Below are 24,536 nucleotides of genomic sequence, written 5' to 3'. Positions count from 1 at the left end.
AGCAATATGTTAACGTTACTTATTATTATGCATATTTTGTTAATTTTCATACTTACTCGCTATGTTCTTAGAACTACTCTGAAACAAATGTACTGAACTACTTTTTTTTTTCTGCCACAAGTAAAATAAAGTGAAACAACCCAGCTATCATCTTTCCTTACCTACAGTTGACTTAAGGAAACCTGTTTCTCAGGGAAACTGAATAAATTAAAGCTGCGTTACTGGCAAGAGGTCTGCATGAACAGGCATGCCAGGTGACATGGGAGGGGAGTAAGTGGGACACCACACCAAACAACCACAAAAAAAAGAGAAAAAAAAAACCCAGAAAACCCTCAAACAAGCAAACAAACCAAAAAAAAAAAGCCATGAAAACCTGCATACAAACCTACACAGAAGCATTTCTGAAATCTACAGCCCATCACTTTACACCCACGGTGTAAGGAATAAAGATAAATGTTTTCCAGGTTCAGATGCAGTATTACAAAGATCATGGAACAAACTGCTCTTCTACACTGCTTTTGACATGTGCACAGAATCTCATACCACCGAACCATTGTGCATCTCCATAGGTCAATATTAAACATGGAAACAACAAATTTTTTTTCAGGATGATCTATAGCTATTATAAAAATTGGAATTTACACATTGAGTTCTAGAAATAACCAGAGTGCTTTAACTGGTGTGATCTGGGCCAAAATTCCTGTAGTTGTTAGAAACCACTATGCTTTGTGCTACAGAAAGAGCTCATTCAGGGCCTGGTTCAAGGGAGTGCATCATGTTGTCCTGGCTCATGAACAATGTTGAATCAAATGACAGGATTTTCAAGTAATGAAAAGATTTAGAAAGAAGCTCACAAGGTCTCTCAGACCTTATATTGGCTTAGTAACATCTCATGAAATTTCTCGCAGATTTAGCATCCGATTATAATATCACTGTACCTTTGCACTAAAGCAAAACATTTTCAGCAGGTAGTAAAAAATAATTATTCATATTCTCAAACGGATTACCACCACATTATCAGGTGCTGAAGAGAGCACCTCTTTGCAAAGTGTATCAGGAAAGCATTTCTATAATAAAATGCTCCAGGAAAAAAAGACGCTCATGGGTAAGTAGCTCTCTTCCTTCGTTTATCCTTTTTAGATTTTATATGTTTAGCAGTAACTGAGAAGTATTATTCACTACAGTGAATACCACTTGCAGAATCACAGAATCTCTTAGATTGGAAGGTACCTCTTGAGATCACCTAGTCCAAGCCCTCAAATGAAGGGTCAGCTGGAACAGGCTGGCCAGGCCCACGTCCATTTGGGTTTTGAGTATCTCCATAGACAGACTCCATAACTCATCTGGGCAATCTCTTCCAGTGCTTGACCATCCCCACAATAAAAAGTTTTTTCTTGAATTTTTCACGTGCATTTCCTTTACTTACAGGAAAGTTCATCTCTGTACTATCCCAGGACAGCTCAGCATTACTGGAAATGCTACAAAAATACACTGATTACTTGTTTTAGTGTCCTAGCATGTTCATTACTACATAGCTATATCCTTTTTTACATCACAACTTGTTCAAGTTTTCTTTTAGTTTCATCTGTTTTAAGACTTACTTCTTACAATGCGTCTGTATGATTCTGAGTATATGATTCTAAGCCATTAGCAGTGTTTCTCACTGCTTTAAAGTCCATACAATCTCTTGTCAAGGGAAAATACAATCACTGGTGTGACAGTAGAAATTTAATTTTATACTCTTTCATGCTCTCAACAAGTGGAAAGAGCTACAGAAGATGAGAAATAATACAGACTCAGATGTAATCTTTTTAAACCCCTTTCTTTCAAGTAGAGAGAAAGCTGCACAGGATTAACGGTTGCATTGTTAATTAGAAGAAGACAGATTGAGGCATCCCACTTCTAAACTTAAATCACATCTACAGTTTCTCAACAAAATATCTGCTAAAGTCCTGCAAGCCCTGCCTGAAGGCACAAGGCTTTACCTATGTGTTAAGTGGGCATTTCTAAATCCATTATGCAAGAAAATCTTAACATATATAATTAAAATAAATCAGTATTAACAGTGAAGACTGTAATCTCATAACATACACAGATTAACCCTTTATTTTAGGCTTCACTGTATGAAACGGGGTATTTGTTCTCTTTTCTGGCTGCAAATATCTTGACATACAAAACTGAGCCTGATAATTAGATCAGATATAGAGACGTCAAAGTAAGTTGATAGCAAGTGTGAACCTGCAACATGCTGCCAACATAGAAATCAGTCTTTAATATTATAATTGCGGATTTTTGCCATGCTACAAGAGATTTTTGGTTTTAATAGATGAGCACAAGATAAACTCCTGGGTTTTAACTTCTGCTGAACTTCCAGCCTTGTTCCTCTGACTGTCAAATCTTCAGCTGACATTTCAAATTTATCCTTGGCTTTGACATTTTGCTGAGATTCTTCAGATTGCTGAGTTGAATGTACAACTTCAAACTCCACTGCTCAAAAAACAGACAGAAAAATACTTTGTAGTTATGTTTGTATTCAATTATGAGATTGCATAGTTGAAGAGAGCTGGTTTACTCTTTTCCACTAAATATACTGCTGCCATAGTGCCACATTGTCAAAATCTTATATTACCAGGACCATTTCTGTACATAGGAGACCCAGAACAGTCCATTAAGGCTTGCCATACTGATGGTATAACACAGCATCTTTTGCTCATTCCTCGCTTCATCTGTACATGTTTATTCTCCATTAGCATCAGACTGCTTAAGAGAGGAAGACAGCTGGAAGGTCAGTGTAACGGTTCAAGTCAAGCACTACCTATCTGTTCAGCTGTTTTAAAACATCACATTTTACAAGTTTACCCTTCTCTCAATTGTGAGAAAATGTGTTTGGATATGCATGATATAAAAGGCTCAGAGGTAACTCTGTTGGCTTGACAAAGCTGCAGTACTACCATTATCTTTTGGGTCTTTTTTCAATCTTCTCTCACTTAGAAAAGCATTTCGTATGTACATCTTTGGTTTTGTTGTCTAAAATATCTATCTTTCCAGAAAGGACTAACTCAAAAAGAAACATCTTTGTTGGGAAGTAGTGGGACTGGTCCTAATACTAGTCAGAGTCCACCCTGCAGTTCTCACGTAATTCTCCAAAAACTATTGTCTCCAACTAACTGAACTTCAGTCTTATCACAGGTTTCTTTAGGTAAGATAAGTGGAACTGGTCAATCACATTATTCACTGTAAACTATAGGTAATATTTACAGATGTTTGGCTCCAGCCACTTAATCCTTATTTTTCAAGGCATTGAGACTTTAACTTCAGCTTTTCTATGGAGAGCCAAAATGGACAGCAGAAGTAGTCATAATAAACTTGCAATAACACACGCTACAGTATTCTGTACTAGTTTAATTTTGTAAGCATCATAGGCTGCAGTCCCAGATACTACTCAATCACAGCAAGAATAAAAGGTGCACCAGTCGACAAAGATCAGTTACTAGTAGGAGAAGGTAAATTTTCGAAGTCAACTGAACATGGTAGAAAGTCTAAACAAAATTCTACATCAAAGGAAATACAACGTGTTCCTGAATTATGGAATGAATTGATCGATTGAAGATTTATAGCTCTATGCAAAGTATGACACTGTGGCTAGTGTCAAAACACGACACTTTTCAAAATAATTTTTATACAGAGGCTTAGTTTGAACCAGCTGTTCACTCGTGTGTGTGATCTCTGCACTGAAGCAGTTTGGTGGCATTTGTTATCACAGGTGACAAAAGTTCAGTGGACTCTTTGAGCTGTGGATGCGAAATCCTGTTGTCCAGCTTGCCACCTAGTGGCTTCCTACAGGTGTAGAAGGTATGGAAGAGGATGCTTGAGCCCATGAAGATCGTTGGGTGTATTTTCCTGCCTGGGAAATGGACTTTAAAGTACCTCTACCACATCTGGCAGATAAGAAAGCAGAATTTCACAACATCAACCATTTAGAAAAGTGCAGGCAGCAGTGTCTGGAAGGTATTGCTTCAAAGATTACTTTCTTGAACAGGAACAGCAGCAGAATGATAACAGGAATGAGCAGATCCACAGATAGCACACAACTAACTCTGCTTACAGTCTGTTTTTTTTTAATACTCGCTCAGTTTTCAAGGGCCTTCTGTATTCACCCAAGGGGATGACTTTCAGAAATTAACGTGGGAGGCCCTAATTCTGTAAATCCAAAGGCAAAGTAACCAAGGACCAGTGCATCACATGCATCCCTTCCTGTGAAGACTTCTGTATGCTTCTCTCCTGTCATTAGTAGAGAAACTATAGTTGTAACTAGTAAAGGCTACTTAGTTAGGTGTTTGGAACAACACCACAGAACACAAGCATTCTATATGGCTACTTTTAAGTTTTGGACCATCAAAAATGTGTGCTAACAGAAATTTAAAACCAACCACTGCAAACTTTTAAGGTTAGTTCCAAAAATTAGGAAAAGATAACAAATCAATACCCCAGAATTAGAAATACTATTTAAAGTGAAATATCCTAAGAGAATACTGAATGAAGACCTTACTGTGTTCTGGTTCTGCTTGGGACTGCTCACATCTGTGAAGGACCTTGAATAAGATTGGCATGAATATGCACTGTGCAGCAAAACTTAAATTCAGTAGCTTGGTTTGCACACCAATGAAAAAACACACCTAATTTACAAGCCTGCAACTTACTTTCAAAAGTGACCTTGGTAACCAGAGCTAGCAAGATCATAGCTAACCACCTAAACTGCTTTTGAAAATGGCACTAAATATTTAGTGTATTGAAATGCTTAACGTGTCTTCTATTTGATGTGTGTTAACTTCAGCCAGAAATTAACATTCATAGATTTGTTTTTTTCTCAGGATGAAAGGATGATATGTAGACATTTTGTATAGACAAACTGAAATTTCCCCAGATGGAAGTTTCATTTAAGAAATTTGTCACTAGATATTTGCTTATGTCCAACAGTGCTTTTGAAGGAACACCAACTCAAACAAGTTCCTATTCAGGAGAAGAACATAGTAAATGAAGGAAATGTAACTAGGGGATTAGTTAATATTTGTGAAACACTTCAAAGATGAAGTTTTATGTAACGCAGAAAAGAGATCATGAGTCTTTCTCTGATTGGAGCTGGAATGAAGCCAGAGCACTGTTTCTGTTTGTTAATATTTTACCAGATTCTTTCTTTGGCCAGCTTTTTACCCACATGGATTGCTCTTAGAACTGTCAGTGATGTCAAAGCTGTTGAAATTCTGTCTAGTGTGGAAACACTTAAGATAACTTTTGATCCATGAAGTGTGGAATTTCAGACGACAGAGCTTTGCAAGTAACAATGAGAATTACAGTACAAGAAACTCCCCTATCTAAGCTCAAGTAGTAAATCAAAAAAGTTACCTTACCTCAAAGCAGCTCACTCCTGTTCTTTTTTAGGCTACAATGTAAACCCAAGTTATTAAACCCAGGACACAGTTCTGAGTATCTGTGGAGGTGGGGTTTCTCAAAAATGTGGGATGTGAAAATACAAAGTTTCATCTACACTAAATACGGATAAGTCAAATGACTAGTGGGGACATAGCTTGCCTTACACCCTTATTCCCCCTGCACCGACCCCAGCCTCTGCTGACCCAAGGATAGCTAATTGGAGCTGATAAGGAGCTTTTCACACAGTAGCACACAGCACCTTTCACAGTATTGGCTTCATGCTAAATGCAGTATTACAGCTGAACTTCAGTAGGTGATATTTGCTTTTTTCCCCCCCTCTGAAAAACTAGTATCTTCAATAGCAAGTAATAACTTTATTAAGATAAGTAGAAGAAAATTAGTTTCCATTTTCTAAATGTTTTACAAAGCTTCCCCTCCTCCTCCTTAGCATTTGCTCTAAAATCAAAAAAGGCCCTATAGCCCACAGATGAATGAAGAAAACTTGCAGCATGTACAGAAGCTAATCAGCTGGCTGTACATGTGTGCCATGATTTTCAGAGGAAAGCATAAAACTCTTCTGATAAACAACTTTCCTTTGAGGGTGGCTTGTCATCAGCATTCAAGGTGCATATGATGTGGATCACCAATCAAAACCTCCCACCTGCTCTCAACCTCTGGGATAGAGCATTTAAAAAGTAAAGAAATACAGAGGTGTATTTCTTACTTGTACAGCCTATGTATCCCATGTAGCCTTTTAATATCATCAAGGCTTGTACCTGTCTACCTCTAGGAGGTTCTTTTTCTTTCAATGATACTGAACAATAAAAATACCTGAAGGAGGGACCCATGTTCCTTCTAAACACCTTCCTTCTACTTATCTGCAGAATTAACACACAAGCTATTAAATCAGTCTAATTTCTACTGTACAAACTGAAAATTAGCAGCTAGAGTAAGAAGAGAGAAAATTAAAATATCTCATAGCCTTTTGACTTGCTTGGAAGCTTACACAAGGTCTGAATTTGATGGTGAAATGAATAAAGTGTATGACAGTCCACTTCAGTAATCAAGACGTAGTCATTAACTCTTCAAACCACATTGAGTCATTGCATTGTGTAATATGTTGGAAATACAGCAAATTTCAGGGCTTACTTGACATGCCAACCACTTTGAGTGCCAGTAGGCTGTTTTGAACATTAAAAAAAAATGAACGAAACTGTTCAACAGGTTCAGAAAAATCATTTTCATGCTACAATTTTCTGTTTCACCAGAAATTCCAACAAAACACATTGACTGGTGTTAACAACTTGGAAAGAGTTGAACTTGGGGAAAAAAGTTTGAATAAGCAAACTAACTTGCATGCTTTGTTGCAAATAATTTTTTGTCGCTGAGCTGCCAAGCCTCTGTGTACGTCACTTGTACCTGAAAGCCCAGTTCTGAGTTACTCTGTCTCAATGCCAGTTCTATCCATTGTAACAATGTATTTGACCAACGTATTAAATTCAAGTGAGTGGTTTTAAACAGGAAGATTGAATTAATTTCCATACCTCAAGCATGAAAAACAATGCAAGCCTCTGCTAAAAATCAGAAGCAGAACTTAAAAAATTGTCTACAATGCTTCTAAGGCGATGTTGTTCCAAAAAAGAACGATTTTGCTTTTTTTTTTTTCTGAAATGCAGAATTCAGTCCAGTAGAATTAAGGATACCTTTTCCTGAGGGAGAAAGCTAAGCAGCAAAAAAGAGTGTTTAAAAATTGTATTCTTGCAATGCAGTATTTCAGGGCCTGCATGTTTGAGTAAGAAGTCCACTCTGGTGCTCCACATACAAATCTGGATGCAGATATCAAAGTAAACTTGGTCTCAGGAAAATATTACCCCTTATTGATGTTTCACTCGTTTCACGTTGGCAGTATCATCTGTCCCTTTTGCTATTTTCTAGATCCCCAAAAATCTACATTAAGTTTTGCAACAGTGGCTCGAAATTTCTAGACATTAAGAAACTCATGTCCTTGTAAGGCTGCCAGAGCTGTTGCATCACACATACAACAGCATGAAACTGCATGGCACTATCAGTAATGTTTCAAAGACATCCTTTTGCTTATCCTGTCAATATAGGCCTGACCTGAAATACTCTTCCTATTTCAGTCCCAGCCTCACAAAAAAAGCACATGAATCATGAGTGTCAGCACTATGTCCATTCCAGTCCTCCCGGTCTGTCAATGCATATTACTTTGTCCCTGCAATGCACTGCTGTTGTGAATAAATACACTTATAATCCACTCTTCATTTTGAAAGCCCTTTTAAGTATTATTTTTTCTTGTGAGCTACTAAAGATGGTTCATTGCCTCCATAAACTGGTTTAAAAATAGATGTAACATAGGCTGGATAGGACATGTGGGTGAAATGTCACAGTGCTTATCACTCCCTGCTCAGAACACAACCTGTGTCCATTGACACTTTTCACTGTCCACCTCTAAGAATCTGGTTCTGTCTTCTCCAAAATCCCTCACTGGGTAGCTAAAAAGCAGCAATCAGGTCACTCACCGACTCTCTTCTACACTGAACAACCCAGTTCTCTAAACCTCTTCTCATGTAATGTGTTCCTGTGCCCCAGTCATTTAGTGGCTCTCCACTGGACTCTAGTTTGTCAATCTTTTGTACAGGAGGGTCCAAAGCAAAGTGGTCTCACAAGTACCAAACAGAGGAGAACTAATCACTTCCCTTGATCCAGTGATTGCATTCTTGTTCCTGCAGTCTGTATGTGATTAACAGCATATGAATATCTACATACAGATCATTTGAAAAGTCTAAATGGCTGCCATATTACTGCACAGATACTGTCAGATCTCAGGAATAATGACAATGATAAAAAAAATAATATTAAGGCAAAAAGCCCAAGCAATTCACATAAGGCCTACAGCATTTTGAAAAATAACTTATTGAAAGCTACACCTCTAATTAAAAAAAAAACAACAAAAAACACCTTTACTGGAACATTCTGGAGAAATGTTTGTGTGTCTGTTTATAAAGATCTTTTATAAAGAAAAGTCTAAAATCACTCTAGGGAACATACTCTGCTATTAGCTATCCCTAAAATTTTTCCATTATAATGTAAGTCCATTATTTTTTGTCCTATCTACAGCAGGTGTTAGTTTCCCAAAGTTTTGCCAATGAAGGATTACTTGATGAACAGACCAGTAATTTGAGATATGTAACATTAATCTGCAATACACTGCTCAGCATAATAGCTGCCATTAAAAAGTTCCTTAACAACTTGCCTGTAAAGAGGCTACACTTTACTGCACGTATCTTACAAATAGTGCTCTTGCTAAAATTTCCAAGAACATGTGGTGATTTTTGTAGAAGCATAACACTAACTCATGTTCAGTCTATGACCTAGGTTCTACCTTCTCCTGTCATCCTTACCCTGATGCTGTCTCACATGTAAGGACTGGACACTGTCTTACATATAAAAATTTGTGCTTGCTTCTATTTTTTTCCTGTTCCAACTTGTTGCACTGGACTATAAAATTCTAGGGAATCCCCACAGCATATACCATCATTATGCCTGTGATGTCACCTTTTACTTTTAGGTCTTAGCACTCTAAGCAGTATTGTAGCTATTAACCGGTAAAAGAAATAACAATTAAGCAATTAAACAAGAATTCGCAAATTACAATTTGATCTAACAGTCACTTGGCAACACATGAAGTGTGCAGTTCTCAAGCAGACACTTTCATATTTGCCCCAGCTAAGTTTTAGACCATGTCAAAACAGAATTTGCATTTTCCAGGAGTACTTAGTAAAAGTGAAGAAGTATTTGCAATGATGGCATTTAAACCAGAGCTATATAGACATTCCTCTTAATTCTTTCTTTTGCTGGCAACAGTGAAATTCCCTTCAAGTAACTCATTTAGATTCTGATGACAGGACTGTTAACAACAGTAGCAGTATGTGAAAGAATTAGTGAATGGTGACAGAATCCACTGTACTTCCACTCTTCCAGAAGAGTCAAATACTGTGACTACTTTACAAAGCAGGCTTACCCTGGCTGGTGTTCTTTCGAGGACTGAGTATAGAAAGGCTTGATCCCGTATCTAAAATTTGACAAACACCTTGGCAGAAATTATGTGCTCTAGATGAAGAAAGCTGGACCTGCTGGACTTGACTAGGACTCTGACTGAGCAGCTGAACAATCTTTGAGGATGTATCTGCCTTTGTTGCTGAGGATGTATCTGGCCCATGATTTCCCATACAGAAATCTAGCCGAACCTGTTCAAATTCAAAGGCGATCTTACAGACATATATACTTTTCACACCAAAGACATCAGAAAATTGGTTAAATTTCAAAGTGGCATCTTGGACTTGGAAAAATAGAAGGTTTCAGCAAGAGGCAATAAAAAAATTTTTATTTTTAATTTTGAAAGGTTGTACAAGAAGATTAATTACAACATCATGGCAGTGATTGAGAAACCCTAGTTTATTTAGTGTTAACAAATACTATTTTGTACAGGAACAATGCATAATTTTAAAAAGACATAGGTTTTTCAGTCTTCCAGGAGATGACTGTTTAGCAATTCAGATTGAAAAATCCAAATGAAGGTGAATTACATTGATCATAAAACTGCACTGTACCTCAGCGGATGGTACTTCTGTTTCTTCCCCACAGCTGCTTGGAGCTTCTTCTTCCTTTAAGCTAGGGCAGGCAATAAGAGAAGAGAACCTCGAAGGATGCTGTTGCCTTGCATACCGCAGCTCCTAATGTGAAATATTACATTAACACAAGAAACTCATGGTCCCTGAAACTAAATACCCTTATAGCTCAGTTTGCTGTTACACTGCTAGATTTAAAAGAATGAATTACGAATTATGTTCCCTTCAGTTCAACAGGGCCAAACTACCCTTCTAATAAACCTAGTATCAAATCTGTTTAAAATTCACATTTCCTGGTGCTGTTACTATCACCTTGCTTGTTGCTCAATCTTATATTGTCAGGGTTCTTCTTCACTTTTGTATTTTCTTATGATTAAATTACATAAGAAAAGCTCCAAAAAATAAAGCAGCTGTGGAAAAGTAAATTGTCAGCAGCTAAAATAAACTAATTTACCTCTCAAAGTTTCACCAACTTTCAACTTGTAGTAACTTAAGTGAGATTTGATGAAAAGCAAACTGCTTCAGCTCTGTCAAAGGAGATGCAAATAAACATCAAAGTCTTTTGCTATGTATTTAAGACTAAAGAAATAAAATGTGAGCCCATTACGTAAAGTAACTGACAGTGAAATTCCTGTAACTCTGACAGTAATAAATTATCTTGGTTTTTTGTAAGGATGAAGATCTTGGAACGCGGGAGCAAATGTAGCCTGGCTGGTAAGAGTAATCACCTAGAATAAAAACACCCAAACTAGAATACTAGTAGTCTTTGGAAGGTCAGCCTGGAGCTCAGCTTTAGTGTAGGAGCTGAAGCCTCAGGAGGTATGTTATGGACAAAGAGCAGCCTGGAATGAGAGTACGGAACAGCCTGGATGTAAGAAGAGCTATCCTTTCTAGTCTGGACAAATGATGACTCAAAAGTTCCAGAGGTGGAAGGATACTCAGTGACAGCCACTTCAGCTAGGACCTCCAAGCAACCCATCAGCTGAAGAGATTGAACTACTGCTCCCAGAGTTTAGCTTGCCATCTGGAAACTCACAGTCAAATTCTACCTCACCAAGCGCCATAGTCATACTGTATTTTTTAAATCTATCTTACAAAAGCAAGAATCATCTTTAATGATTTTTAACAGAACATGGGAGACACAAGATGTGTAGAAAAATACAAACACAGTATCTTTATCTTGCTCATTGAAAATAAGGGAAGAGTAGACTGGGATGGATGGATATGAATATTTATTGGTCTTAATTTGAGAGTCAGCTAAGTTCTAAGATGAGCTGTGAAAGAAAGAATAATTAAAGAGGTAGAAAAGGAAAAAAAATGTGGTTTTTAATTGTGGCAGCTTTGCCCAGATCTGGAAATCACATTTATATATGTTTGGTATAAGCATTTGGCTAATCTTTTTCAAACCTCAGTTCCAGCAGTGAAGAGATGAAACAAGCAAGTTACCGGAGATGAAATAAGCAGCTTGTTTAAAAACAAGGTCTACTCAAATGGATTGCTGAACCCTAATTTCCTTTGTAAAAATTGCTTCCAGTGTTAACATTTAATAAACAGGTCACTATTTCTGAAACAGTGAACTGAAAGTTCAAGTGAACAAAGGACGCCAAGCTTGTCACTTTAGGCTAATAAGAGGATCACAAGCATCTGGAAAAAACTGTATATCCATAAGCATGCTGAGGCATTCCACAATAAGTTCATTTGTTGGCGGACCACATTCCAGGCACCCTGCACACTGTAACAGCTGCCTCACCTATTCTCTTTAGAAACCCCACAAGAGGGAGGTCAGAATCATATGCTTAGGACTGTCACCTAGGACTGGAGTTGAAGTTTTCACTTTGGAGTTTAACTTCAAAAGAAGTTAAAGATTTCCTGCTCCAGAAGCAGCCCATCCCACTGTCCCACAAGATGTAGTATTGATATGCTAGTGAGGCTATGTACTTGATGTTCTCTAATTCTTTTCTCTGAGAACCCTCCTCACGCTACAACAAGATGCTAATACTTCTTGTGGCAGTGCTGCTGTAACAGCTCTTGATCAGGTCCTCAGACTGTCAATGAAGAGTTGAAAAACAGTGCTGCATTCTTGTTTTGTCACAGAACTCAAATAATTTGAATCTTCTCAGTCTCCCACTGCAGATGGCTGTGTCATACTATGGTATGTCCTAACTCATATTTTTGATGCACTCACTAATACTTTTGACATCAAAAGAACTTGATTAGATAAATTTGATAAAATATACCAGAATCTCCAGCTCACATTGCACTTATCTGACTGACCTGTTACAGTCCTCAATTTCTGTTGTCGTAGACTATCTGCTCTATCTGAGGAAGAATAAGTCTCCATTAGCTCTGGAAAGATACAGCAGATGGCATTCTCAGTTTATCTCTGTCAGATAGATGTTTACAATGCTTGCTCACACGGCAATCTTTAAAACTTCTTCATTGACTAATGGGCAGTAAAGAAGAACAGGGACTTATTTTCACTCAAGCAATCAGTTCAAATTTGGTTATAATTGACTCTAGCAGCACAGCCTTTTGGACTTCAGGCAACCTTTGTCTACCAGACAGGAGTCCCCCTCCTGTTGGATACCTTCTGCTAGGAAGAAGCTAAGAGAAATTCAAGTACCTGTGGTGGGATGTCCAAATGCAGTGTTCATCCCTGCCAGGTTCCCTTAGAACATATTCAAAAATGTTCCCATAGATTCAGTCTGACAAATTCACCTTAGCCAAGGAATATATGTATTCATTTTCTTTCCCAAATAATATGCCTCTTCTGGGTGAAATACTCCTGCATATTTTGGATGCTTGGAGAGCCTTTTCCTTTCAGACTCAAATGTGTGAGCCCTCCAAAAAAGTATTACTTGTTTTTACTACTATTCTTTATCCAAGAGAATAGCAATCCTGTGCAGAAGCTGCATAACTGTTTGCCTAAAGACCAGATTGCCTAAAGACCATTGAACTTGACCCTGTCAGTACTTGTTCTCAAATTTAATTGCTGGATGACCTTTGCACTTCAAACTTGTACAGTATTTTCTTAGATCTACTAACCCAGAAGTTTTTGTAATTAGTCCAGCTAACATCCCTGATGGGTACAGTCACATGGCTAATCTGTAGTGCTGTTTTACTTCACAGGAGAAGAAATATATCTGGTTGTTTTGGCATAACTAAATTGCCAAAACGATTGGGCCAGCCGAGTCACTTAACCTTCCTTTACCTAATTTGTAGCATTTACTCGAAGCAACGGAGGTAAATATGCTTTTTCTTTTTTTCTTTTCTTTAGCATCATTCTTAACTGTAAGAAAAATAAAATATTAATTAGAATTTACTTACACTGGCTCTTTTTTAAGAAACTCACTTTTGTCATTCAAACTGTCTGGCCAGATGGTTCATATACTTCATAGTATACCTAGGCCAACCAGATAACTTTTGAAGAATTAGTGATAATTGCAAGCTAAAAGCCCCACAGGATGGCATGCTTAACACAAAGGCATAGTTATTCCATCTTTTTAGAATGTGTCTATGTATGAAAATGTCTAAGACATTTTTAGAATGTATTGAGATGACAAAATTTTCAAGTAGATAGCTGAAAGTTGTGATTTCTTAGTGCAATATGACAACACGGTGGGATTATATCCCGTATGGTTTCATATTATCTAGAGATAATTCTACAGATTTTAGTAGGTGAAAAGAGAAACATTTAACTTCAATCTCTTACATATTCCTGAATGAACTTTAGTAATCCACAAAAAGGCTCTGGTCTAGGCTCTCAAAACTTTTTTTGATTTCAATTAAGACAGGTAGGAATACATAAAGGGAGAATTAAAAATAAACAGAGGACATTAGCTTAAATTCAGCTGATTTTCTCCCCCAAAGGCAGAGGAGACTGTAGTTTCAAACTAATATGCTGGAGGCTGACTGTTTGGAAAGCAGCTCAGCAGATAAGAAACAAGAGACCTGGGGAACTATGAGTTGAACATGAGGCAGCAATGCATTCACGAAGCCTTCAGCTAACAGCATACTCAGCTGCACCAAAAAAAGTACTGCCAGCAGGCCAAGGGAGGTGATGATTTCCTCTACCAAGCACTGGTGCAACCACATTTAGAGTATTGTGTCCACTTTTGGGCTCCCCAGCATGAGAAAGACATGAACATAATGCAGCAGCCACAAACAGCAAACCAGCAAACAGCCACAAAGATGATCAGGGAATTGGAACATCTGACGTAGAAGGAGAGGCTGGGGCAGCTGGCCTTGCTGGCCTCCAGAAGAGATAGATCAAGAGTGATCTTTTCAACATGTATAAGCATCTGATGAGGATGGTGGAAGGAGATAAAGATGACTGAGTTGGAGTCTTCTCAGCAGTATACAGTGGAAGACCAAGTGACAATGGGCAAAAGGTAAGTACAGGACACCTCACTTAAGTATAAGGGGAAAGAATACCCCAACCAAATGCCAACCTTCTTTATTGAGAGTGACCAAACACCGTAACAACTTGCCCAGAGTGGTTCCCAGAGGAAGTGTTTCCCCAGCTAAACTTGGTTAATAATTCTGCTGCAGTTTTATACCTCAGAGCAACAACCTCACCCTTTCTGAAAGAACATTGTTCACTGCCCTCAAAACTACGATGACAATCAACCGTTCTGACTCAATCCTCACAGGAACAAATCTGCTGATGAATTAAGTACATAGTGAAATCCTGATTATCAAAGTTACTGGGAGGTCTACCACTAACTACTAGGGAAACCAGGATTTATTCATTAGTCTCTCTGATAAATGTTGCAATTTAACTATTAAATGTTGTATTTTAATTACCAAATATTTGACAGGTTAACTATACATCCTGCTTTCATATATGGAAAAGGTGCTATTATAGTCATTTGGACATGGGTGCTTTAAAATCCCACCACTGTATTTGGAAATATCCTCACTGATTAATCATTTTAATGTTTATGTTAGAACACAGTGCAAGTCCTTCAAATGGCCTTTCTTGCTTAGTTAAAACTAAGCCTTAATAAATTTGTAATTTAGGATTGCATTTATGCTGCATAAACACGTGTATTTCTGAAATACCTTGGCTGAAGATCATGTTTTAAAATATTACTTTTGAAGTCCCAAACCCTTTAAACTTATAGGGAACCATCTGCCTTATGGCCTAATGGTGTTTCCCAGGGCTCAATTTTAGGGTCAATTCTCTCCAGTCTTTGATCAACGACCTGGACACGAGTTGAGTGTACACTAAGTTTGCTGATGATACTAAATGAGAAGGACTCATCGATTCCTTTGTGGGTTGAGAGACCTTACAAAGAGATCTTGATAGACTGGAATGCTTGGCAATCACCAACCGCATGAAATTTAATGGAAGCAAAAGAGCTGGATTCTGTACCTGGGACTACAGTCATGGATGTCTGTATACACTGTGGGACAAGAGGCTGAAGTGCAGCCCTGAAGAAAGGGATCTGGGGGTTTTGATTGTTGGCAAGCTCAGCACGAGTCAACAGTGTATCCTGGTGGCCAGAAGTGCCAGCTGTGTCCTCAGTATGTTAAGCATAGTACAGCCAAACAGCCAAAAGGAGTGAATGTCCCACTATGCTCAGCATTGGTATGGCCTTACCTCAAGTACTGTGTGCATTTTTAGGCTCCACAATATGAGAAGAATATAGAAATATTAGAATGTGTCCAAAGGAGGGCAACAAAGATGGTGAAAAGACTAGATGGCTAGATTTATGAGGAGTGTCTGAGGATACTTGGCTTGTTCAGCTTAAAAAAGAGGAGGCTGGTGGATGACCTCATTGCTCTCTATAACTTCCTTCCATGATGGGGGAGCAGAGTAGGAGGTGCTGATCTTTGGTTTTGGTGTCTGGTGATAGCATGTGGAGGAATGGCTTAAATCTTCATCAAGGGAAATTCAGACAATTCTTCCCTGAGAGGGTGGTCAAGCAGTGGAACAAACTCCCCAGGGCATGCTCACGGCCCCAAGCCTGTCTGTGTTCAAAAAGCGTTTGGGATAATGCCCTTAAGATAAACGGCTTAACTTCTAGATTGTCCTGTGTGACATCAAATTCAAAGATCCTCATGGGTTCCTTCCAGCTCCGGATGTGCAATCATTCTAAGGAACCTTCCAAAGATAGATTTGAGCTAAACTCAGTAAGAGTAATTGAAATGCAGAATTTTAAGGTAAGTTATATTCATGGAATTATAACTGGCTTAATGGCTCATTATCGCTAGATTTCAGAGAGCATATAATTACCTGTGATGAGAGTCTGTGCTGTAGATGATTTAGAACTGATAGCTGACACTGTGTTCTTTTGACAAGTTCTCTTGGAAGAAGACTACCAATACAGATTGTGCAGTGTTTAGAGCTAACAGGATGCCAAAGTCCTATAAAAGAAAGAATATACTGAGGAAGGCATTCTTTGTTGTTATTTTGTCATCAATATTACATTTCCAGCAAGTGTTTACAGCAGGTATAAATGAACCACAGAACACGGGCCTTCTCATTGCAGATGGTTTCAATGCTATGCAGAAATGGGCCTTGTGGTTTTTTCCTTGCTTCATTGCCAGAAGAACTATGCATGGAACTCAAATATCCACAGTGAAATCTTTTTACATTATATATACTCTTAATTCAAGTTTACTCTACAGTAAGCTTATTCTGCTTTCTCTTCCACTTTCCTAAAGCATTAGTTTTTATTCCAAGAGATACAGTACGTCTTTTCTGCTCATAAACAAAGTCTTAAAGTTCAAGTTCCAGTTCGCACACTGACATCTAGGCACCTCATCTAAGATGTTTATCAACAGAAGTCACCACATACAGACTCTATCTAAGTGTATCATCATGTGCATTAAAATTGTTTTACAATTACTCATTGGTATGTTTCCTCTTCCACACATAAGCTAGTTAGAAGCGTACTACATACAGACTCATTGTTCTATCTTAGCATCTCCTATCACAGGATAATCTTACTTGCAAGGATTAGTACCACAGTCTCACATGAGCTATGCAGATCAGGGATCAGTCAGGTCCAGCACCTTGTTTTTATAACAAAGCCTCGCTTTCTCCAGCTCAAAGGATGAACTGATTCCCCTGTTTTATTCCAAATATATATGCTAGCACTTTTCTTTAGAATAAATTTACCTTCTTTTAACAGCATTCCAAGTTCTGCCCTGAGTCTGTTTCCCATTTCAATCAGCTGCTGCTTTTCTTGGCTCAGAATTGAGATTTTTCTTGCTGCTTCCTTGAGTTTATTTTGCATTCCTCGTAGAGTGCGTTTGACACAATACTGACAACCAACACCAGTACCTACATCAGGTAACTGTTGTCCAAAATCTACCATGTTTTCTTCAAGAGCTTTGGGTTCTGGCTCCTGAATAAAACAGACAGTGCTTATAATGAATATTTTGAAAGTGAGATCTGTAGGTTCAGAGATCTGTACAAATACGCATGAGAAGCCAGTTGAGGAAAACGCGTGAAGTTGAAGACTACGGCCCATTTTTTAGGATCCATTTTCAAGATTATGTTAGCAGTATAGGGCAAATTAAACTGCGGAGCAAAACACTGTAACAGCCTGAGACATTCCCACAGATATTGTTAACTATCAGTATAAAATAATACACATAACTGTATAACTGTAAACTAAAGAACATTTAATTTTAAGATAAAATGTGGAAAAAGCCTCTTTATACCAAATAGCAATCTGCTACAAATCCTTCTTTTTTTAGCCATTGTGCACATACAAACATAAGGGGTAGATATGACTTAAAACATTTACTGAAAAGTAAAGATTCTACAATCTGTTTTGTCTCTGCCAACCTGAGTCCACCTGCAGATATATATTATGATAAGGTATATACCCAAAAGACCACATCCTTGTTTTTCAAGACCTATATACTGTCTTCTTTCAGTCCCCACAGAGGAGACTTTTTGATATCCATTTAAATAGTCATCATTCACTGAACAGTTATCTCCCTATAAACATTTTACATTTCACACATTGCCACAAGTATCTAAATGTATCATGTGCATTAAAATTGTTTTATAATTACTCATTGGTATGTTTACTCTTCTACATATAAACCAGTTAGAAGCGTACTACACTAACTGTGCAATCCGAATCAGTTTTCGACTAAATCGCTCTAAATACTACAATTCAAGAAGTACACATTGAAAGCTATTGTCCATACTGAGAAAAAACCAAACCATTGTTGCCTTATTGTACCATGCAACTCCCATGCTCTTATTTCTTTGGATAGTTTCGTCATGAAAAGGAAGGCTCTTGAAAACATACAGGAAAAGCATGCAGGCCTACAAACAGTATGGGGGAGAAAGGTAGAGAAATTAGTGCAGGACTAGAGTCTAAAAATACTAAGACAGCAAAGTAAAAGGAAAAAGGAACACCACTTTGACATGCATCTATTTGTATAAAAGGAATTAATACAAGTAGCCACAAATTCTTACAGTCTTGCCTTCCTCAGTGCAATTGACATACTAAGGCTTAACATAAAGAGAGGTGAAGGCAATGACCAGTTATGGCACCACTCGTTCTCACATTGTGGACCACCTTCACCAGATCAAAAGGCAAAACCACATCACCTGCCTGGGGCATGGGATGCCACTTGCTTAAACTTTTATTTTTCCTGAACTTTCCAGAAAAAGATTCCACAGCATTGCACAGAAGTTTGGGTTTGGTTTGTTTTTTTTTTTCAGGTGACAGACTGTAAGCTGTAGAGTTAGGAGTGGAACTCAGAAATCTTTTTACCTTTAGATCTGTGCAAAATTCTGCAGTACTAAGGAGAGAAAACACTGAAAAAATGGGTACTAAGGAAGAGTGGAAGGAAAAACTCTCCTCAGAGCTGGTACAAAATAAAAATACACACACACTCAAAAGTTTACATGCTCTTTTTACTAGTTTCCACAATAAACTTTCCTCTTCTTCTTTAGCATTGGAGTCTATAATTTCTAGATTATGGTTACAGAAACTGTTATATTAAATGGAAAATAGAAAACTAAAACTATGGCTCTCTTTACTGACTTCACACCTGCACCCCTATGTTTAGTCACCATTATTGCTCAACAGATTCTGAACTCCCTGAGGTAGAAACATTTTTGCCTGTAATTCTTCATGGCCTTAACTACATCCTTAGCATGCAATTAATAAATGTAAGAAGCACAGAAAAAGTGCAGAAAAGTGCTAAAGATAAGCACTTGTGAAATCCAGTAAGAAATTAAAATGAAGTTTTGCCCATTGTTTTTAAGATATTTTCAGGGCTGCTTCCAGCTCAGTCTATGTCTAAGAAGTCTTGTTATGTACTGAGAAAGAAAATATAAAGCAGACAGCAGAAATAGGCAGGAAACAATACTTCAACTTCAGTGAAGACAGCATCAACTACAATTCCAGCATTTTATTCCCTTGAAGTTTTGGCCTGCATATCCCCTATTTGCTACGTGTCTATACATATAAAGCATAAGTAATTCAGCACTTCACAATGAAGGTGCAAATCACTGCCTGAAATTGTTCCTGTTCTCATATCCAGCCATGAGCATTCAATTATAATTCAGCATCATGAAGCAAAAGATTAACCTCTGGAACAGAGAAAGTTCATATCTTACAGTCTCCAAGGCAAAGTCACTCTCAATTTTTTTTTTTAAGGCTCTATCCTCACATACAGAAATGCAAAGAAAATCAGAATGCACCTTGGACAGTAGTTTGTAAAACATTTTCTGCAGCAACAACAAAAACGAATTGGTATAAAATGTAATTTTCACCTAATTCTGGAAGTGGCCAAAGAGAAAAAATAAATCTGCCCTGTCTGTACTGGCACACAACTTTCTAAACATAATTTGACAGCATGAACAAACAATTCCCTTCTATATTTAGCAAAGAGATAAAACTGCGATTAAACATGATCTGTGCATGGTTGGTTATGCATGTTTCCACACAAGGTTCATAAGAGTCCTAAGTTTTATTTAAACATTGATATTGTTTCAGCTTTTAAAGCTCTTAGCTTTTCAATCAGGACCTTTCATGCTTATTTATTACTTAGCTATTATTTCAATTTTCTTGAACTTAGATTGTTACTGGTGAGTCCTAACAGTAAGATTAAAGCATGATAATATACTGGTAGATGATACCAGTAGATCTTACAGACGACTTGACAATTGGAAAACCCTGATTTTTTAAAATTGTTTTTTAAACTATCTTACTTCAGACTCTGTTTACTACACCACGAAGTTGCTGGGAGACAGGAAGAGGAGAACATACAGTGACTTACTCCTTACATAGTACTAGATATTTGTCCCAGTTTTCAATTCCGTTATTATTTTTCCCAAGAGATGCCATTGCCACTTGAATGCTCATATTGTTCTTACCCTTTAAAATAACACAGTGGGAATGATGTTTGTAAGCCCTTGAACAGAGCAAAATATGCTCCCACACCCAGTGGGTTTTTCCTTAGTAGTGAGCACTCCAAGACAGCACTGGAGTACTTTCTCCTGGTCATACCACGTTGCACTTGGTATTTTAAAAAAAAGGCTAAAATGTGGATTTACAATGGAAATTGAGAGGTGACACACAGTAGCTTAAGCATTTGCAAGTGGGAAAAAAACCCATCAAAACTGGCTTGCAAGATCAGAAATTACTTGTGCCAAGGGATGACTAGTCAAAATTTATTGCCTTGAAAGAATAAGCGTAAGTTCAGCTGAAAAAATCTTTGCTGGCTCTCATCTAACCAATCACATAAGCACATATTAGTTCAGTTTATAATATTTATTCACACAAAAGTAATACACTATGTATTTAATTACACACACGCATACATATACTTTTAGGTAGTTTAAACCTCATCACACCTTTTCTGTGTCCGGGTTTACCATACAATCCAACTTAGTTGAGCTGACTTTGACGTTGCTCAGCATGGCTCCAGCTGAAACTTTGTTTGTGCTCAATGAACCTAAAAGAAGAGTATAATATGAATGTATATGTATTCATAGAGAGTTTCGGTTTTCATAGCAAGAGCTCCTTCAGAACACTGTCTCATGCATATAAATATCTAGTTACAGAATCATAGGGCCACAGAATTATTTAGGTTGGAAAAGACCTTTAATATCATCAAGTGAAACCAGTAAGCTAACACTGCCGAGTCCACCACTAAAACATGTCTTCAAATGCCCAGGCGTACATGCCTTTTAAGCACCTCCAGGGATGATGACTCAACCATCTCCCTGGGCAGCCTGTGCTTGAATAAGCCTTCCCAAAAAGAAATTTTTCCTAATATCCAATCCAAACCTCCACTGGCATAACTTGAGGTCATTTCTGTTGTCCTATTGCTTATTAGTAGGAAAGAGAGACTGATCCCCACCTCACAACTTCCTTTCAGGTAGTTGTAGGTAGTGGTAAGTTCCCCCTGAACCTCCTTTTGTATACCACTTCAGTGCATATTCTGTGAACAGATACACTGTAAACTCCCATGGCAGGGGGGTTTGGACTAGGAGATCCGTTCCAATCCAAACCATTCTGTGATTCTACATACCGGCTTCACTATCAAGAATTCTGTCATAACTTGTAATATACATATATTTGCTTCACTCTTGCAAAATATATACACAGTTGCTTTTCTAGTGGTAATTTTGTAGTGACTTATAATGTGTGTGTGTATTTGTTTCTACTAATAATTGTTTTGTAGTAATTTGTAATACAGAATCTCAGACTACTGTGTGCTTGTGTACTGTGCAATCTTAAGAACCCCACAGTAATGATTTTTACACACTCATGGATTGGGTAGCCCTTATAGGTTGTGGCTGTGACTGCTAAACTTCCTTAACTGAATTTAAAGTTCTTCATCAAGAGTTGTCACCTTGTTCTGCAAGCTGTCTGTTTTCTGTTAGAGGAAGAGAGGACAACATCTGCTCATCAAGACTCTCCATTTCTTTCCTCATTTGTGTAATAGCATTCCGAAGACTGGCATTCTGTTCCTGCAGCTTTTTTATTTCCAAGGCAGGAATATCTTTGTACAGAGAACTTTTATCATCATACTGAAATATCTGGAAAATAAAAGTAGAAGACAAAAAGAACCCTTCATTAATAAGCGACACATATTCTCTCCACACCACCACACATACAGATCCTCATACTTTCAACCCATGAACATACGTGGGAGAAAAGTACTATAGACGGAGAAGAAATATATTTGTTTATTGAGGATTTTCCAGGGAAAAAAGTGCTGTACTGAGAACATTATAGGAGGAGGCACAGATGGGGAGGACCACGGTGCCAGAGCTGGCTGTGTTTTATAACTGTTGTTCTGCAGGTGTCGTTTATCTCTCTTCCATGCGTAGGTAACCCCTCTCCTTAAGGAACCTGCGGGCCCAATAGCAGTAATAGCAGTCTCCTTTCTGACCTGTCAAATTCTTGAAAGCGTCATCGGAGATCATCTGTTGACAATAACATTGTCCTGGTTTAAAAGACAGATATTTGCCAAGGAAGATGGGAATCTCCCTGGAATGGAAAGATCACCCCCTCCCTCCAAATTATTACGACTTCGAAATTATGGGGCTTCCAGGCACAGATATGGAAAAAAGGAATAACAGTTCTTTAGTAGACTATATATCTATATAACAAGACAAAACAACAGCAACGACTAAAAGATAACCCAGTAACAGCCTTTTCCCGCCCATCAAGCAATTTCCCCTTTGGTGTAGTTACGACGATAACCGACAGGGGGCGCTGTTGGCTCGTGTCGAGGCGGAGAGGATGCAGTGACTCCCCCGGGCCTTCAAGTGCAAGGTCAGGACCTCCCTGGTGATGGTGGCAGCTCAAATGAGAGAGAGGGAAGAAGGATTGACTCCCCTAGGCACCCACGCGATCAGTGATCGGTCTTCGAAACGGCTAACGGCAGCCGGTACACCCTGGGAAGGGAGGCAGGGCTTTACCACGATGTCGCACTACCGTACAAAGAGGTCCGACGGCCGTGCTGCTCCGGCTTCAGGCGGTCCTCTATGCGGTGGTTCCGGAGAGGGGCGGAGGGAATGACTTCCCCAGGCACCCACGTGGACTGTGCTGGTCTCCCTCGGCGCTGGCAGACGGCGAAATCCCAGTCAATGGAGGAGCCGGGACTCCCTTTCTCTCTTGCAAGCAACGGACACACAAGCCGGCGGCAGGCAGATCTCCACGGCAGTGTTGAAAAACCGCTGCGCGGGAGAGGTCCAAAGCGAAGAAAAGCCACACGACCGTCTCTGCTCCCAACCGGGCAAAGACTGCCCACCCCCAGCTAAGAAACTGCCAAAATAACTCTGCTCCCCCGCCCACCCCGCTCCCCCAGAACCACTACGACCGTATGCCAAGGCCACGTCTCTTGTCGCTGGATCGCTATCCATTCACCATCTCCCTGACAACAAATGGGAAGAAAATTCCCGGGGGGCTGTGTGTGGGGGGGGGAGTGTGTGGGGTGTGGGAAACAAACAAACAAATAAATAAATAAAGGGGAAAAAAACCCACCCCCCCCAAACAAAACAAACAAAAAACCCCAAAACCAAAACAAACAAAAAACCAAACCAAAACAAACCCCAAACAAACAAACAAAAAAACCCTAAGCCCCAACAAACACAAAGAAGCTGGATGTCCTCCGCTAAACCAAAAAATGGGAAGGAGTGTATGGACTACACCCAGATAACCTGGGCAATGGACATTATCTAGAAAACACGGACATTGATTTGAAAACACGTTTCCTGGTCACTTGAAATTCCAGCACAATCTTCAGGAAAAAATACCTAGTAGGACCAATGGGATATAAAGACGGGGATATTAGGGCCCCGATATTATTTACTTTTGCTGTTTCTTCATTCAAAGTATGTCTGCAAAGATTTTTAAATGTTTTGTTTGACCAATGGTAATGTATTATAACTGTGGTTTCATCAAAACAGAGAATGTAGAATTTAGATTCTACCCCTGTAAAAATCTTCTTTCACTGACAGAAACATGTGTCATCATCCATTTAAGAAATGCAGATACTATTTGATACAGGAATATTAGAAAGCCATGCAATAGGAGAATATACACTCCTACAGTCACTAAACAAATCCTAATTCACAAGCTGTCCAAATATGATGTTTTTCACATGGAAAAGATCGTGAAATGTCTTTCGAGTATTTGTATCTAAATGTTGCTAAAATGTTTCTTGATGTTTAACCCTAAGCTTAAATTGTTGCAAAGCAGCAGTTCTGCCTTTTCAGAGGGCATGCCAATCCATGAGGTGCTTAAGACACTTCAGCAAAATAATGCAGTCTCAACATTTATGCCTTGCACAGCCTCAAACACTACTCCGTTTCCATCTTCTCCATCATTCCCCACTTCCTTCAGCCCCCTTATTTTCCCAGTCGTACGTTTGTTCTGCAAGTGTGATCTGAGAGCGTCATCTGGAATGCCAATGCCCTTCAAATTAAATTTCCACGGCATAAAGACAACAGCTGCC

The 24,536-nt window shown here is 38.6% G+C and overlaps 1 protein-coding gene across 1 annotated transcript in view; it reads right to left on the bottom strand.

Annotated features, from left to right (window-relative positions):
* Positions 1 to 1,715: 1,715 nt before the first annotated feature.
* CCDC57 (coiled-coil domain containing 57) overlaps positions 1,716 to 24,536 on the bottom strand; it is a 32,991-nt gene continuing 10,170 nt past the window's right edge. The window contains exons 4-10 of the mRNA XM_017729762.1: positions 21,924 to 22,110; positions 20,920 to 21,020; positions 17,209 to 17,437; positions 16,321 to 16,451; positions 10,062 to 10,184; positions 9,473 to 9,698; positions 1,716 to 2,487 (exon numbers count right to left, since the gene is read on the bottom strand). Of these exons, the coding sequence (XP_017585251.1) occupies positions 2,264 to 2,487; positions 9,473 to 9,698; positions 10,062 to 10,184; positions 16,321 to 16,451; positions 17,209 to 17,437; positions 20,920 to 21,020; positions 21,924 to 22,110 (1,221 nt within the window). The 3' untranslated portion in view covers positions 1,716 to 2,263. The remainder of the gene's footprint in view (positions 2,488 to 9,472; positions 9,699 to 10,061; positions 10,185 to 16,320; positions 16,452 to 17,208; positions 17,438 to 20,919; positions 21,021 to 21,923; positions 22,111 to 24,536) is intronic.

Source organism: Corvus brachyrhynchos, unplaced genomic scaffold (genome assembly GCF_000691975.1).
Source record: "Corvus brachyrhynchos isolate BGI_N302 unplaced genomic scaffold, ASM69197v1 scaffold340, whole genome shotgun sequence".
NCBI lineage: Eukaryota > Metazoa > Chordata > Aves > Passeriformes > Corvidae > Corvus > Corvus brachyrhynchos.
The sequence above is the reverse complement of the archived record's forward strand: the minus strand, read 5'-3'. Positions and strand labels throughout refer to the sequence as shown.